At 37.5% G+C, this 18738-nt stretch overlaps 1 protein-coding gene and 2 long non-coding RNA genes across 3 annotated transcripts in view; all 3 read right to left on the reverse strand.

Moving 5' to 3' along the window:
- The window catches only part of LOC113019084 (uncharacterized), a 93691-nt gene that overhangs the window by 25422 nt on the left and 49531 nt on the right, over positions 1–18738 (reverse strand). The window contains exons 45-46 of the mRNA XM_026162596.1: positions 16874–17029; positions 16610–16777 (exon numbers count right to left, since the gene is read on the reverse strand). Of these exons, the coding sequence (XP_026018381.1) occupies positions 16610–16777; positions 16874–17029 (324 nt within the window). The remainder of the gene's footprint in view (positions 1–16609; positions 16778–16873; positions 17030–18738) is intronic.
- On the reverse strand, positions 3386–4869 carry LOC113019085 (uncharacterized). The gene is made up of 4 exons (XR_003271937.1): positions 4751–4869; positions 4152–4202; positions 3965–4031; positions 3386–3645 (listed from the first exon to the last, which is right to left on the reverse strand). It is a non-coding gene; the product is annotated as an uncharacterized LOC113019085 (long non-coding RNA).
- LOC113019087 (uncharacterized) lies at positions 12435–13416 on the reverse strand. Its single transcript, XR_003271938.1, has 4 exons — positions 13387–13416; positions 12934–13083; positions 12668–12835; positions 12435–12531 (listed from the first exon to the last, which is right to left on the reverse strand). It is a non-coding gene; the product is annotated as an uncharacterized LOC113019087 (long non-coding RNA).

Raw genomic sequence — 18738 nt, forward strand, 5'->3', positions numbered from 1 at the left:
GTGTGAGCGCGTGGCTCTCTTTGTGTTTTACAGAATAACATGCAGGGGGTGTCCAAGTTCATGGGCTGCAGCCTCCTGAGGCTGCATTGGTAGGCCAATTACGTCACAGCGACACAACGAAGGCTGTCCAAATTCGTAGCGTCCTCCGAATGCAGCCGACAAACGCGTCCTCCTTTTCCCCGAATTTGAAGGATGGGTCGGGTGTGTCCTTCGTGGCCTACCATATTCCAGAATTCATAGCACGGCCCAGCCAAACTCCAGTTTCCAACAATGGTGGCCGCTACTCAGTTTTAATATTACTCTTATTACTTTCTGGGTCACAAAATAAACTTTTAACATATTTCCAGGCGAGGTGTGGGTATGTAAACTTCAAATATCTGCTCAGTTTATCAAGACATCACATATTTGCAAAAGTGCTCCAACATTTTCGGAGACATCAGTCACCCACCAGCTCGATAGCTAGCCGGGGGGTTCAATGGTGACTTGAGCCAGCGAGAATGGCAAACCTCCGGCACATCATTTTCAGGCCACCGCGGTCTTTCGCTACTCAGGTAGAACATGATATATATACTTAACTTACTTTATACTTTATTGATCCCCTTGGGGAAATTCCTCTCTGCATTTAACCCATTCACTCAGTGAAGCATTGGGCAGCCATTGGGCGCCCCTGGGAGCAGTGTGTAGGGGCGGTACCTTGCTAAGGGGTACCCTTAATTTAGATTAAAGGGTACCTTAATCTAAATCTGTGAGTGAATGTGAGTGTGAATGGTTGTCTGTGTCTCTATTTGTTAGCCCTGCGACAGACTGGCGACCTGTCCAGGGTGTCCTGTACCTCTCGCCCTATGACAGCTGGGATAGGGTCCAGCGCGCCCCGCGACCCTGAAAAGGATAAGCGGAAGCGAATGGATGGATGGATAGTTGCTAAGTATTCCTTATATATATCCTTATATAGGATAAGCGGATGGACGGATCGGTTCAAGGTTTCACTTGCTTTCTTGAGATTCATTTACTGTAATTTGAGAATCACACAAATACCTAATAGGATAGTATTAGGTATTTGTATACTCAAACAAAATCACAGTTTAGTAATGCAGCATGCTTACGGGAAAGTAACAGTAATCTAATTACATTTTTTGCAATAGTAATCAAGTAACATTACTTGTTACTTGAAAAAAGTAATCAGATTACAGTAACGCATTTACTGCCCACCTCTGGTCCCAATACCAGAATTGGATCAGTGACACCTTCAGTGTTGGGGAGTAACGGAATACATGTACCGCCGTTACGTATTTAGGATACAAAATATGAGTAACTGTATTCCGTTACAGTTACCGTTTAAAAAGGTGGTATTCAGAATACAGTTACTTTGTTGAAATAAATGGATTACACTGCGGTACTTTCCTGTTTCATATTGTCGCGGGTCAGGACTGTTTGGGTTTTGTTTGACAGCTACGTTCTGTTGTTCCAGGCGGCAGCGTTACGGTTGCCATGGTTACAGGGCGACGCTCTCTCTCTCTCTCTGCGACTGTGTGTTTCCTGGGTGAGAGAGCGCCTTTTCGTAGTTGTTGTTGTGCTAAGCTAACAGGCAGAATGCTACAAGCATAGCTCTAAAGAATGTAGCATCATGGGCAGTGTAGTCCGTGTTGCAGGGAGAATGGACTGCCATACACGTTATGTGTCTGTGAGCGAGGAGGGGGAAAAAGGGGAGTGGAAAGGTACCAGTTGTCATCGAGGAAAAATGGGAGCTGGAAGCATGTAAATATAATAATAACCACTGCAGCCAAGAAGAGTGCCTGACGAGCCCAGTTGTAAGTAAGCTATTAAGACTCGACTGTTCGTGTTTTCCTCCGAAAACAATAAGTTCCGTTGGAGCAGCCTTTCAACGCCTCTCTCTGTCTCTCACAAGAAAAATTGACCCACACAACAAAGTAAAGCTATTTTTCATCTACAAGCCGACAGGGACCCCGCCGTATTAGTCAGAGGTCCCTTTACTACAGTTCGGAGTCGCGGACCTTCAGTAATAGTAATAAATCACACAGCAATAGTACATTCACGTTGTTGTAAAAAGCATGATAATATATTAAGTAATCCAAAGTATTCAGAATACGTTACTCTCATTGAGTAACGTAACGGAATACGTTACAGAATACATTTTAGGAATGTATTCTGTATTCTGTAATGGAATACATTTTAAAAGTAACCTTCCCAACACTGGACACCTTCACAGGGACACCACCTGGCTTTGTTACCTACTCCTCCCCAGGAACTGATAGTGACTTCAACGTTGTGTTGCTCCATGTGTGTAGAAAACCCAAATATCACAAATGACATATAATTAAATGGAAACGACTGCTTTACTGTCAGTGTTGGGACTAACGCTTTATTAAGTAACACGTTACAGTAACTACGTTATTATTGTGGTAACGAGCATGGTAACTAGTTATTATGCCAAAATCAGGAACACATTAATCGTTACTGGGATTTAGAGAGGGTCGTTATTCGTTACTTCGTGTGGTGGCTATCGCGGAGCTTCCACAGATTCAGTAACATTAGCAAGTGTTGGAGGCCAGCAGGTGGATGAGGGAAAGGGGAGGAGGAGAGACCCGAGGCGGCCGCCGGTCCGAGTGTCAGGTGTTAAGGCATGGCAAAATTATGCAAGAATATACAACAATAAGTGCGCAAAAAAAGATAAAAGCATATTTAATTTATTTTGAGAAGCCAGAAGAGAGTGACTATAACATGAAAGTGCTAGTTAGTATAACTATTTTTTGGTCAGGAAAGAAAAAAGGATTGGGTAAAAGTAAGATGTATGAGAAATTATTAAGAAATTATTATTATACAGCATAAAATATACAGAATTAAAAAAATACCAGCGATTGGTAAGAATTAATGATATTATTAAAGCTAAATTAATTATTTTCATGAGATTAATTTTGGGATCATGCACTATAATACATTCAGATGGAATTAATACCGCAAGATTTAGAGACAGATTTCCTTCTACAACTAAGTGGTAGCCAAGCTTATAAAGTGGTTAACACCAAAACTTTCTTTAACAAAAGTTGTTTGATATTTAAAATTAGCTTATAATGACTACATGTAGAAAATGTTAAATATTTTTTTAGCAACCAAGATTCGCTGATGCACTGATGTTGCAAGTGCAATGTTTAACTCATGTTTACATCAGAAATCAAATCTGCTCACTCTTTAGAATAAGTAAACTTAACACTTTTCTTCTAAAACAGTTCAAACATACATTCAGAATGTATTAGTAACTACAAATATGTACTATTTGACATGTGATAATCATACATTCAAATCAAAATCAAAGATGAATAAAAAATTTAAAACGTTATAATTATGATTCCAACATTTATCACGCCATTCAAAAACTAGTGTAGCAATCACATATTTATTTATTTTGTTTTTTTTGTTTTTTAAATCAAGCCAGATTCTTCTAGGATTCAATATTATGTAAGATATAAATAAAACCCATCAAAGTTTAATTTATTGCAAATAGGGAAAAAGGTGAGAGGGGGGCTGACTTCTTGTTGGTTATCTGAATAACCACAGATTTCTGCATTCATTATGTGTTGCTAGCTGAATGTAAATCACTGGATCCACTGGATGTCATGTTGTAGCCATCTAAAAAAAACCAAACAAACAAAAAAAAGCAAAACAATAATAGAACAGTTATTCTGTGTTGTGTGAATTAAAAAAATAAAATACAACAGTAGGAACAGTACTACACCAGGAAGCTGTAGTTTCGGTGGCAGTTAAAATAATTGTATGAATAAAAATGTTTAAAAAATGACATTTTGTATCTGTTGATGCGCCACCCATCTAATTATTATTTTCCCGGTTGGACTGCCTGATCAAAGTACAAGCACACCTAAAAACACACAGTTTTCACTTCATTTTTATATGGAACCTTAATTGATTAATTTCCTTGATGGTTCTTTACCTCTTCCACGTCTCCAGTTCCTTAAAAATCGAAGTCCACTTGACGATGAGTTTCCAGCACTTGTGCTCTAAAAAAAACAAAATAAAAATAAATCATACAATATTAACAAGAAGCAAATTATCAGTGATTCATAAGAAAGGAAAAAAACAAGGAACATGAAGCCCATGACTAGGAAACCTGTTCTTACCCCTGTCCCACTTCTGGAGGATTGTGACCATGATGCTATTGCTGACCGCACCTGATAAATGAAATGTCAAATGTTAGATTACTAAAATGGAAGTCACATAAATTTGTTCTTAAAATTTAATTTATTCATGTGGCCAAGCCAAACACTACAAGCAAACCATCTTCTATTTTTGCACTTCTGTGAAGATGTTCATTGTGCTGTTTTGTGTGCTTGTGTGGAATGCGACCACATACACATAACTGTTAGTTATTGAAGTGTGGGCCTGTCTCCTACTTTCATGCTCAAGTCTGAGTAGTCATTTGAATGGACTTACAGAGAAACCAAGAAGTCTCAAGAAATGTAAAGGCGGAAGTTTGACTTGACAAAGGACGATTTTAGTGTAATATTATTACAATTTATAGTCTTTTGTCAGTAAAGATCAGGAGACAAATACTACATTTCTTTCCAGTACACACTTGGTTGTTAAACCAAATTGATATCATTTACCTTTAATTTTTAAGTAATTCAGGAATAATCATATATTCATTCGTAAACATCATTCATATATAAATTATTATTTTTCCTTGAAATAACCTGCACTAAAATTGAGCTGTACGTACCTTTCCGTCCAGCAGTGTTCCAAATACCAAAATAAAGAAACCCTTTTTAAAAACAGAGTAACATGAGTTATCAAGGATTTAGTGATTAAAGATGCTACTATCATGGTATACAGATAGGGGAAAAATGAATTTGTACCTGTAGCGAATTGAAGAGTGCGAATGCAATATTGATTCCTATGTCTCTTGGATGCACCAGAAGTCCAGCTCCCAAACCCCAAGTTATTCCAAAAAATGGTGTAAGCACAGCCAAGCTCTTGACAATAACCAGTAAAACGCTCTTTTCACCTGCTTGTGCAGCAGTTGTTCCAACCCTTCTCCTTATAATTTTGTACAAAACCACAACCAGGATAATGAGATTTATCAGCACTATTGAAAGTGCAGGAATCACAAACGCCAGTAGAGCTTTGGACTCATCCCAGTTGAGCCAGCATATGGTATTTTCTCGAATGTATCCGTTGTCAGGTGCAGTTGCAGCTATAGTTACTGTTGCAATGATGAGAGGAGCTCCGTAGCCTAGAAAAAATCCAATGGCCAGCATAGATGCTTTAGACAAACCCCCACCAAAGACATTAGTTGTACGGTAGAGCAGCAGCATAGCTGAGGCCAGCATCCAGAAGAACAGGGCTAGGTAGAAAAAATGGATAAAAAAGGTAGCTGCAGTGCATGCTGGGGGGTTTTTAACTTCTGCATCTGAAATGGCCGCTCCAATGATAAACCAAATGTTTGCAATCAGGAGGGAAACGGCGATGTTAACAATGGCAACATGACGCAAGTAAGAGGTTTCATTCTTTCTTATTTTTCTCCAAATGAGGCCTTCAATGATGAGACATATGACCAAGGATCCCATCGAAATGCCAACTCCAATGTAGGTTATAATGTCCAAATAGAGTTTCTTCGGACTGTTCGGTGACATGAGGATGGAGAATGAGGTCAGGTGGTTGCAGTTGCAGGTGACAGTTTCTGTTTCATTTATGTTTAACACTAACTCGCAGCCCTTGCCGTCCCATCCTCCCAGACCATTAAGGAGACTGAAGTTCCAGAAGACACATTCAGGGTTTTCCAGTGTATCATTTAAAATATCAAATGTCAAAGAGATATTATTGATTTGGCCACTGGACTGAACAAGTACAACCCTGCCATTTATGGACTTGAGCGATGAATTGGCCTCATCTCTTGCAAGTAGTACGTTATCTAAGGAGTTAAATACTATCATAGTGATTGTTTTGTTATCTCCATTAGACTCTGGTATTTGTATTGTCACTGAAGAATTAAATTCAGCATTGAAAGTGTCTGTGAATGTAGTTTTGTTTAACTGAATAAAGCCTGTCATAATGTCAAAAGTTGCATTGACAAGACGAGATGTTATTATTTCAAGGGAGTCCAAAAATGATGAGCTAACACTTTTAACATCAGTGTTGTTTGAGATGCTTTTGGTGTCATTGTTATTGAGAAAGTTCCATGTTTGCTTTGTTCCATTGATGGTGAGAACCCCTGCTGTTATCAAGACATTCTATAGTAAAGAGAAAAGAATGATTTTAGATTAAAAAAACTAACTGTTCAGAATGTGAAAACGTCTGCAATCTAATCAACATACCTCCATTGAATCTCTGCTAATTGAGATATCGAGGGATGAAGATTTGTTGGCGACATTGCTGAGTATTCTCACAATAGCTTTAATGTTTGGAGGAGATGTAATCACTTCTTCAGTAAAATTGACAGTGACGTTCTTGAGCTCTTCCAAAAATACTGGCAATGTAGCGGCAGTCAAGAACTGTGAGATTTGAACAGAGGCATGTTAACTCCACTTAATAATTTTATATATTCTACTTATTTTACTTTCTTCTAGTTTTCCTGCAGGTTTAAGCACAAGTGATGCACTTGCTTTAAAATCACATATGAGGCTTCTGATGCATTTTTCTCATTCCCTTTTTAAGGAGAACACTGGACCACACACACAGGACCACTGTGCATCAACAGTACAGATATTCATTCATTACATACAGCCAATATACTGATATAGAATTATTATTACACATAATTATTTGCTAGTCTTGGTACCCGGGAATCAGTCTGCCAGGGCCTCTGCTCCCATTTGACGTGCGACACCCATTGCAGCTGACCCCCAATGGTACCTCCTACAGGACTGTGGGCCTACAGGAGGATGAGCCCATGTCTCTTTTGCAGGCTGTGTCTGGCACACTATGTGCAGAGGTGTCCAGTGACCATATGATTTTACTATTTCGTGGCTGACTGTGGACTTTAGGAGGACCATGAAACCACCACAACATAAATACCTCAGAGAAAACACTGACAATAAAGTGGAGTGGGTTAAAAACACAACTGCACTTTACAGGAAGGGCCAGAGTTTTCTCTATTTTCTGAGGCAGATGAGGTCTTTTAACATCTGTTGGATAATACTCTATGAATCTGTTGTGGGCAGTGCTTTCCTCTGTGATGTTGCATGCTGTACCCATTTTAGGTGGTGTTGGGGAGTAGGATGGTATCTAAGATAAGTTCAATACAGGCCAATACCTCCCACCAACTCCATCACAGTTGCCAAATTAGGGTTTGGCTCAGACCATTACTACATCTGAACTCTGTGTATTTTATACATATGTACACACACACACACTTAATGATGTGCATACATTATTATAGTTCCTATTCTTGTAATTCTCTTGTTTCTTGCATTTTGCACAAGACTGTTGCTTGAAGCTTGCACACAAGAATTTCACTCGCATGTGCTGTACCAGTGTACCAGTATATTGTGATGTGACAATAAAAGTAATTTGATTTGACTTGCATTGTGTTGCCTTAATTGAATCAATGATTCATTATCTGTTGTTGGAAACAACCAGAGCGCTAGGTTACCTGGGACTGGTCAAGCAGCTCCTGAACTGGCAACAGGATGCAGTTGTATTCAACATCGTCAAATTTCCTATTTTCCTTGCACACTGCAGTTATTTCTCCCACCTTGTTTGGTCCCACAAATTTTGGATCACAGGGCACTGCAGCTTTGTAACCTATATCTCCTTGGCCAAATGTGTCATTTGTACAGTAAGCACCTATGCAGAGAGAGAACAAATACATCATCAGTTTTAATATGTATTTTTCATTTTGTATGTATGAATGCATGTTCATGATCATACTTGTGAATATCTGAATGTATTAAGTAATACTCACTCTGTGAGGACAACTGCAGTGTTATTGTATTTTTAAATAAATTTTGGTTTTTTAACTGACAGATGACTGTCTTTTCCCCTTCTTGACAACCTTGAGGTGTAGGATAATTATAGGTAATCGAAGTACCAGTGCCTAAACAACAACAATAAAGGTAAGTTAAAAATATCCTAGAGAGCAGAACAATAGCAAGACCAAAAAGTTACAAAATAATATTAATTGCATTAAATATGCTTTTGTGAAAAATGCTGTAATATAAAATGTTTCTCAGTAACAGATTTGCCTTTTGTTGATTTTTGTGTTTTTGTGTCAGGCTTACCTGCTGCAGAAATGTCCTGAAACTGAACCTCATACCCATCATTCACACTGCACTTCAGAGCCACACTTCCTCCAGAACATTGCACATACTGTCTGATTGGTGAGACTGTGATTGTGGGTTTTGTTTTCAGACTGAATGATGTTTCAGATTTCTGACGAAAAAATGCTTTGTCATTTGTGCGCATCAGCCGACATTCATAAACTCCTGTAATTAAAAGTGAAAATTTCAAATTAAACCAACAAAAGAGGTATAAAATATTTGTAATAACAACAACAATAACATTTTTGGAATACTCCTGGTTTTCCGCCCTCATACACTGAAACTTTACTTTTTAGCAATCCAACCCTAATTTTTCTGGGAATAACCAACTGCGATTGTGTAAAAATATAGCTTAAATGCTTAAAAGCAGAACATATTACATTCTGCATTGAAATGAAAGGACTCTTTACAATGTATTGTGAGGGGAAAAAAACTGGACTGCACAGAACTAAAAAGTAGAATATCAGCTCATTAATAATAAAATAGTACAGTAAAAAAAAAAACCCTAATACTCTGTTTGGCCACAAATTGTCATAAACTGCACACCCGTTATAATGTGCTTGCAAACCCAAGAGGGGAAACTGTTTGTCTGCCCCCAACCAATGGCGGTACTCTTTTGCATCACTAAACTATTATTTGAGAAGTGAGCCATAGAAACTGGGAAAAACTGTATATCAGAATATTAGTGTACCTATAAATGTCACGTCCCTTTGTTTAGATGCTATTGTGGTCCTTAAATCACTGGTTAAAATGCATATACTGCTCACATGAAGTGTAACAGCTCAGCAAAGGAAAACATTTTTGGGCTTTTGTACCATATTTCTTTTGTATGATCTGTGTTGTGGATTTTTTGGATGACATGTATACCTATACACTATATATCTATCTGCACTGAACATATATACTGTATACAGAGTCCTCCGCACCAGACATTTTGCTCTCATCAGAGTTTATTGCGGTGGTTCAGTAACATGGCAGAATTCTTCTGCACTGTATTTCTGTGAGAGACTTAGGCCCAACCATTGGATACCTCTTCAATACATAAAATAATTGTAGTGGTATATTTACTACACTAAGACAGACTGCACTATAATTATTTTTGGGTGAAACTTTCTCTGCAATTTGTTCTTTTCAAAACCAGGTCACACTGATTGATGCACTGACAATGCTTGCGTTGCACTGTAAGATGAATTTTACCCAGCCAATCAGAATTTTGCTGTTGCTCTGGCCTGAGTACTAAGAGAAAACTGTGATGCAGAATTTTAATTTTAATTAAAGCAATTCTATTAAAATGTATTCCTATTAAATGCACCAACCCATTTCTTACCATCGTCAGCGCTAATAAACCTGGACACAGTTAAGGTTGATTTTCCATCCTTAATTGAAATTCTGTGTTCTCCATCTTCAGATATGAGCACCGTATTACGTCTCCACTCTGCTGCTGAGACAGTGCCAAAATTGAGATCCCCTGGTTGAGGGCCACATGTTACAGTCACTGGTTGCTCATAAAATCCATCATTTGGCGAAAATGTCAGGGGACCCGAGGCTTTAAGGACAAAAATGTCGCACAATTACTAAACAACTATCTGTACCAACAGATATTCACAACATTTAAGAGCATAAATGTAAAAAACTACCTTACCCTCAAATATTACAGGGTATAATTTTGCCAGGTTGTTAGATATTTTTAACTTTAGTGCCTGAAAGTCTGGTGTAATAGAAGAGGGACCACTGACTTCATATTGGGCAATGGTACTTCCACTCCTGCAACAGAGAACAGAGTTCCTTTAAAAAAACGTAACCACAAAAGAGTTGCCAACTCTTAAGTTCTCACATGCTATGTTCACTCACACAGGCCAAACAAGTTTCATCTCAAATAACAAAAACATCAAATGCCTTTAGTTATGGCAAATAACATAAAATAAATACATTACAGTAAATTGCAAATAATTAACAATTAATTTTTTCCTCTACTGGGTAAAGGCTAAATGTCAGACTATTTCCAGATTATATGTTTTTAGAATGAGTAGTAGAGACAGTTTTACTGCATGTTGAGTTTTCCCTCAGTCACATTAATTTACAACTTAACAGATGGAAATGTTTACAGTAATGTCTTAATTGTGATGAAATTAATAAACAGAATCATTGACAAACTGCAGCCTTTGCAAAGTCCAGAACCCGCCAGGAATGAATTTGACATCTTGCCGGCAATGCAAACCAACCATGATTGCTTGTGAGGCCAGATATCTTGCAACAATGGGTCCATATTCATGAGCCACAATGGCCAACAATGGGCCACAGAACACCCTGAGGACTGCAGTTAAAGGCCTTCTCTAGGTCCTGAAATGTTGAACATATAAATTCCTCACTCGACCTGCGAGCAGTCTTTATCCTTCAAGCTCAGATCCTGGCAGCTTGAGGGCCATGCACAGTATCTTTGCTGTTGCTAGGACTGCGCACTTCTGGATATAGATGTCAGATGTTTTTCCTGGGATCTGCTGGACCCTTTTCCCCATTTTAGGAATCACTGCCCCGGGTGCTGTGATTACCACTGGGACCCATGTTGCATTTAGATTCCACAACATTCTTATTTAAAGTAAGGCTCCATTTTAAAACAAAAGAAAATAATAAAATTTGAAAATTTTGTCCTTCAAATTAAGTGGCTAACCTCAGAAAAATTAAATGAATTGGGAAAGAATTTAAATTTCCCCTTTTGTGTTTCACATCCTGACTAAACAGTCTCAACCAGTTTTGCAGATAATAAATCTCATCTTAAGTCTTAATCCGTAAGACCAGCAATGTTGTGGGGATGGAGCTGGACTCCCTCAAGGTGGTGTCGGAGAGGTGGATGCTGTCCAAGATAAAGACAATGTTGGATAACACCTCCCACCCACTCCATGACATGTTGGTCAGTCACAGGAGCTCGTTCAGTGAGAGACTGAGATTACCGAAAAGCACCACTGAACGACACAGGAAATCATTCCTGCCTGTGGCCATCTCCCTGTACAACGCATCCACTTAACACACTGTTTGCTGCTACAACTACACATGTTTCTTTTCCAGCTATTTATTTATGAGTGACTTATGTATGTATGTATGTATGTATATGTATATATTGTACTATTCTTAGTTAGTGTATTGTCTGTCTTGTCTTAATGTTGGTTTAAAATGGAGCACTGTAACAAAAAATAATTTCCCCCAGGGATCAATAAAGTATTCTGATTCTGATTCTGATAATAACTATAGAGTAGCAGGGGCTCACTTTCTCCCCCCTCTTTTAATCAACTTCCCTACTAACTAAGCTCTCGCTTTTGCTGCCAGGATTTTAAACCTGGGCTTGAATGGAGTCGGGCACATTCTCATTTGCCTATTTCAAGCCTGGACCGATATTTAGTTTTGATTAAGTTCACTGTGCAGAAAACTCACATTTGTGTGTGGAGCCACACATGGTTAAGATGGATAGGGTGACTTTACTCATAATGGAGGAAGTTATCTCAGGGTGCATTTGGAATAAAAAATGGCAGTTTCTAAGGCCCCAGGCATGTAAAGGTTGTTCTACTTCTTTACTCTTTTGTGTACTTCTTTCTTCAATTCAATTCATTCAGTGCCTTCAACACATCAGTTGTTCTTGGAGGTTGGTAACTAATCTCATAGGGTGGGGATGATGATATTCCCCCCATAACACTTTTGCATAACGTTTTTGCAAAGTCCGTTTTTGTGAACGGACTTTGCAAAAACAAGTGGAATGTTTCAATAACCATACCATAAAAGGAGTGAAGAAAAAACCTTGTTAGGAATTGTGTAGTAATAAAAAAAGACATTGTGAGTTACCGGAATTTAATTAATTTTGCTTGTATTCCTTGATTCAGTCCTTCTTCTGTGATCTGTTTGAGACAGTGGCAAAAACAGGGAATAAATATTAGTAGAAGGAGAAAAAGAGAAAACTAAATAACAAAGAAAAAAAGGCAAAGACTTACGGTGTTGCTAACATTTTTGTGAAAGTCATTGGTTTCTTGATTGTATTCTTCCTTGAATTCAACATCCATAGTTATTTCAAATGTCTGTGTCATTGGTGTAGTTGTTGTGGTTGTTGTTGTTGTGGTTGTTGTTGTTGTTGTTGTTGTGTTTGGCATTGGTGTTGTTGTTATGTTTGGCATTGTTGTTGTTGTTGTTGGTGTTGGCATTGTTGTAGTTGTCACTGATGGTAATGTAGTTGTATTTGGTGTTATACATGGATTGAAAGCTGTGGAGAATAAATTAAGATCCAAGAAAAAAGAAGGAAATTAACACCAGAGAATTCCAACAGAAATAAATGTATTAAAGATATATTTGAATACATCATATTCAGGTCACATAAAAATTATTTACTAAATTCTTACTTGAGATTGGTTCACAAATTTCTCCACCAGGAGGAAGCTTGTTGATGCACCCACAGGTTTGTGAGGTGACATTACTGCATGTGCTGTACTCATCACACTTGCCACATGACCAAGCAAACTGGTCTTCACACTGACACTGCTGCCCTCCCGTAGAGACTGGAGAGCACCCTTTTCAAGACATTTAAAAGAATAACAAAACAAAGCTCATTCATATAGCACTATATAAAAATAGCGCAAAAATCACATAAATAAGATCAGGTCCTTACATGTGGTGAAGTTCAAGTCTTTTACTGTTAAAAACTCAATTTGAGGAGAGATGACATTTTTCATAACGTCTCTGAGTACAACAGTGATATTTGGGGGCACATTGGTTGCTGAGATGTGCAATTCAACTGCTATATAGAAGACCACTGGTGCTGTGAAGGAGAAAATGAGTGAATGCATCACATGAACCTGTCACAATGATGGGACACAATAAAATGTTGACAACAAGCTCCCATATCAAAAAAAAAAAAAGCAATTTCCACATGGTCAAAATCCTGTTGGCAGCAATCTACAATTAAATTTACCCCAGCTCTCAGTTACATGAGTCACTTGGCAAACAGATTCATTTTTAGATAATTTAAATAGCTGTATTGTTACAACAAAAGAGATTCGATTTATTTAGATTTTACAATGCAAGTGATAATCTGGAGCATTGTACATTTCAAATATCATACCATTTGTTGATGTAGGTGTTGTTGTTGATGGTGTTGTGACTGTAAAAAAAGAAGAAAAAAAAGCAGCAGTTGAGGTTTCAGCATACTTTTAAAATTGTATATTTTTTCTTTTCCCACTCAGCCTGAGAATCTAACGTACATGCTGCAACACTACATATTATATCTTAAACCCAAGTGTTTGCTTTATGGACATGAAACAGAACACTTAAAATCTTTTCAATCAACATATGAGCAGATATGTTGACACACATATTTATTGACAGTTGAAGTGATTTGGTCTGATATTAACACTGTGTGAGCTTTGACACAAAAGCATTTTAAATTTATACAGTCCTGATCAAAATTTTAAGACCACTTTAAAAATGGCAAAAAATCATATTTTGCATGGTTGGGTCTTAACAATGTTCTTCAACGTGCAACAAGAAGAAATGGAAATGAGACAATTCACTTTTTGAGCATGCAATTTATTGAAAACAATGCTTACACTGAAACAGGCTGTTTAACAGCTGATCAAAAGAACAAAAATCAGAGTTTCAAACATGATCTCAGTAATGAGTAGCTCCACTGTTATTGTCGATCACTTCAAAACTTTATTGCAGAATCCTTGATGCAAGCATTTCCAGGAGGTGAGTGGAAACATTTCTCCAAGTGGTGAAGACAGCCGCTCAATGGACATCTACTGTCTGGAATTGTTGTCCATCTTTTAAACTTCCCTTGCCATCCATGCCCAAAGGTTCTCAATTGGATCTAGATCAGGGGATCACGTAGGATGGTCCAAAAAAGACTGATGTTATTCTCCGGAAAGAAGTCCCTTGCCCTTATGTACTGTAGCGTTGTCCTGTTGAAAATCCCAGTTGTTACCACACAGACGAGGGCCTCAGTCATCAGGGATGCTCTCTGCAACATCTGGACATAGCCAGGGGCTGTTTGACACCCCTGCACCTCCTGAGGCTCCATTGTTCCACTGAAGAAAAAGAGCACCCCAGACTATTATGGTGCCACCACTGTGGTGCATAGAAAACATCTGAAGTGGCATCTGCTTGGATTTTTTCTCTTCAGAGAATAAAACTTTCTTCCACCTTTCAATGTCCAGTGTTTGGTGCTCTCTTGCAAAGTCCAAACAGTCAGTTCTGTGGCGTTCCAGGACACAAGGCCTTTGAAGATGTTTTTTTATATTTGAAGCCCTTCAGTCTCAGATGCCATCTGATGGTTATGGGTTTGCAGTTGGCACCAGTAACGGCTTTAATTTGGGTCGCGGATCGTCCAGTGTCTTGAGGGACAGCCAATTGGATCCTGTGGCTCACTGCAGGAGAAATTGTTTGTTTCTTCCACTCGACTTTTTTGTTCCATAACCCTCAGAATCATTTAAGAAATTCCAAATGACTGTCCCACCTCAGCAGTGATGGTGCACTGCCAGAGACCCTGCTTATAGTGTTTAGCAACCCGAGCATGTTGAAAAAGGGAAACATTTTTTGCCTTTTCCATCAGAACTTAATGACAGTGTGACTACCTGACAGAAAATGACAGTGAATCCACATTTTTGCAAAGGCATTTAAAAGGCAAGTGGTCCTAAACTTTTCTTAAGTTGTAAAACAGCCTGTTTCAGTTTAAGCGTTGTTTTCAATAAATTCACGTTCAAAAAATGTTTTGTGTCACTCCCGTTTCTTCTTGTTGCGTGTTGAAGATCTACCTGAAATCTTGTTATGATCCAAACATGCAAAATATGATTTTCTGAGATTTTTCAAGTGGTCCTAAACTTTTGATTGGGACTGTACATGAATATATATATAAAAAAAAAAAAAACAAAATCAAATAAAATGCAAGTGATGATCAGGCGCTCACAAAAATATTTATACTTTACATTTCATACGTCATACCATATGTTGTAGTAGGCACTGTTATTACTGGTGTTGTGACTGTGAAAACAGAAAAAAGCAGCAGTTTAGATTTCAGCATACTTTATTTGTGCTGTAGATTAATATTTTTAAATGCAGCCACAGAATCTAATTTAAATTACCCTTGCAATGTACATATTATGTCTTTAATATCAAGTGTTTGCTTTAAGGACAGGAGTGCTGTGCTTACATATCATCACCTTATAAGCCTTGGTGAAATTGTTGAAAGACTTTAGGTTAGTAAATACAGTGACTACAACTTTTTAATGATATTTACTGCAAAACAATACTTTAAAGAAGGAACAAGGAAAGCAAGAATTGTTCACATACCTGGAGTTGGTGTTGGACATGGAGAAATATCTGTGGAAGAAATTCAGGGTTTGAAAATGTTTATTTTTTTAGTATATGACAAAAATGATTAACAGCAAAGAAGACAAAAAAAAAACACAATCAAGAAAAGAGAGACAAAAAAAACCAAATACAAGAACACCGTTATTTTTAAAAACAGAAAGTTTACACTGAAGTTTAATAGATGATTCTAAGTAACCGTAGCTATATATTGATGAGCACATCCTGGCCTGATACATTCAATAAGGTCTTTGGTGACAGCACTTTTCTGTAGCAACCGCGAGAAGATTTCAGTGCTTACTTGTGATTGGTTTACGAAACTCTCCATTAGAAGGACGGAAATATCATTGAATTTTATGTGAAGAATAACATGAAGATGTAATGAAGGGATTTTAGAGTTTAGAGTGGGCGAGTAGGGATAGATATAGATAGAATAATGTGGTGTGGCTTGACATTGGGTGAGTCTATTTAATAAGAAATTGGATGCATTCCACTTTGCAATAAGTGAAATTCACCACGGACCATGATGGACCTTTTTGTGCATTTCCACAAAAGGTATTTAAGGTATTTATTTAATCAGCAACACTGCTCTTATCATCTTAATTCCCATAGAAGCAGTAATATTTTATTAACAGCAGCTTACTTGCGAATTTTAAGTAAGCTCAACAAATATAAGCAAACACAAATTTTGTCTGTGCAGTTTGGATCATAGGGTATCTTGCTATTGCAAATGTACCGTTACTCTATTTTCTATGGAGAGTAAACAGGAACCTTAATATGCAATAAACAATATAGAGAAAAACATAAGATAGAGAGGACTGCAGAGAAGAAGTTGAAGCTGAAGTTTTGTTTTTTTGCCATACTGTAAAAAGAGTTTAAAAAACAAAACAGGATAATAATTATTTTTGGTTGGTTTGCATTATTGGGGGTGTCTGTGCTGCAGAGCAAGGAGTTAGAAACTGGCTGTGACAGAGGCTTACTTGCGATTGGTTCACAGAACTCTCCACCAGGAGGAAGCCCTTTGATGCATTCACAGGTGTGAGAGGTGACATTACTGCATGCACCGTATCGGCCACACTTCTCACATGACCAGGCAAACTGGTCCTCACATTGACACTGCAGTCCTCCAGTGGAGTTTGGATAGCACCCTGATAAAGACATTTAAGACAATCACCAAACACAGCTCATAAATCATGCACCAGAGTATGAACACATTTAAATGTGACTGAGCACAAAATTCTTACATGTGGTGAAGTTCAAGTCTTCTATTATTAAAGACCCAGTGATGTTTTGGGGAAAGGACACATTTCTCACATAGCCTCTGAATAGATCAATGAAATTTGGGGGCAGACTGGATATTGGGAAGAGCAAGTTCAAGTCTATAATAAACTCCACTGGCTCTGTAGAGGAGACAAGGAGAAAATCGTCACAAAACTCTTTCACAATTATGAGAAACAACATTTACATAAATTGTTTATGAACAAACATCCCATTGATCTAACATGTTTCTACTTCTTTTGAGATGTACAGGATCAGAAGAAGTACAGAAGTGAAGGGCCACACTTTTTAATTCACATTTTTTTCAGCTCCATTGTGACAGGTGTAAAAAAAACAAAACAAAAGAGCACCTAGCCATGCAGTCCACCTTTTTCAAACATTTATGAAAGGATGGATCTTTCTAAAGAGCTCACTAACTCACTAACTACAGAGGTCCAAACCTCCTCTGGCATGAGCTTAAAGACATGAGTTTCCTTGGCTGGGCAACTGCAGCTGCTCCAATCGAACATAAATTATTTAATTTTAAAAACAACATTGATTTTGATGCAACTGTTTATTATAATGATGAATAATATTCTAAATGTTATTCAAGAAGAAATGCAATAGTATTTGCATATTGCATTTAAATAGTAGAAGCATTTATATAAATCTTGTTGAAAATGTAAATTATTTAAAAACATTAAGTCATCGGTTTCAATTGACCTAGTAAACCTAGTCAGATTACCAAAGAAAGTATAACCCTTATTAACAAAATGGTTTTTCCAAATGCTCATTTTTCAATAACAAGTGGATTAATTTTAAGTGATGGAAGTTATCATATTCTTGTTTTTTGGATTATACATGATTCAGATGTCAAGTGTTCATTTAATGTGAGTGAACCACCTTAAAAATGAGTCACAAGAAAGAATTATGGCATTGAAGACTGATCAAATAAATGAAATTTAGAATGATGTATCCATATTGATGACCCACGTCAAGCATACAATGTATAATTAGGAAATGCTGGTTGAAAGAAAAAAAAATTTTAAACTATTTTTTAAAATAGTGAGAATGTCAGAGTATTGAATATTAAAAAGTCTTGAAGATATCAAAAAATCTTTTGTAAGAATAAGTACAAAGTGGACAGCTCAGATTTACTTGCTCAATAATAATAATAATAATAATAATAATAATAATAATAATATAGTCCTGCTGCAGTTGATTTAAGAACTTGGTGCAGCAGCTCTACACCAAGTAGAGCTTGGTGAGTAATTTCCAAAATCCTCACTATTTTGCTAAAAGAGAGACTCTACTGACACACTAAAATAATAAGCTTATTTCTGCTAATATCCACAATCTAATTTGTTCAGTCACTACACAGAGTTCATGACAACAACTCATGGTTAAAACCTGGATCGAATGGAACAAATGCTTTGACCACATCAGGTAGCAATTCCTAAAAAAACGTCAACTCTACAAGAACATCAGAGTTGATCCAGATCCACTTAAAATGATGGGCACAGCTGAAAACAAAAGACAGAGAAGATATGAAGGGGACAGAACACAGAGTAGTTTTAGTGTCCGGCCATAGATACTCAGGGATAGCAGAATGGTAAACTGAATATGTAATGGCGACAACCAAAACAGCTTTGAATTTTTTGTTCCATAACCCTCAGGATCATTTAAGAAATTTCAAATGACTGTCTTACTACGGCCCACCTCAGCAGCGATGGTGCGCTGTGAGAGATCCTGCTTATGCAGTTAAACAACCCGACTACGTTAAACAAAAGAAACCTTTTTTGTCTTTGGCCATCGGAATTACAGTGTGACTACCTGACAGAAAATGACAATG

Source organism: Astatotilapia calliptera, chromosome 3, assembly GCF_900246225.1.
Source record: "Astatotilapia calliptera chromosome 3, fAstCal1.2, whole genome shotgun sequence".
NCBI classification, from domain to species: Eukaryota; Metazoa; Chordata; class Actinopteri; order Cichliformes; family Cichlidae; genus Astatotilapia; species Astatotilapia calliptera.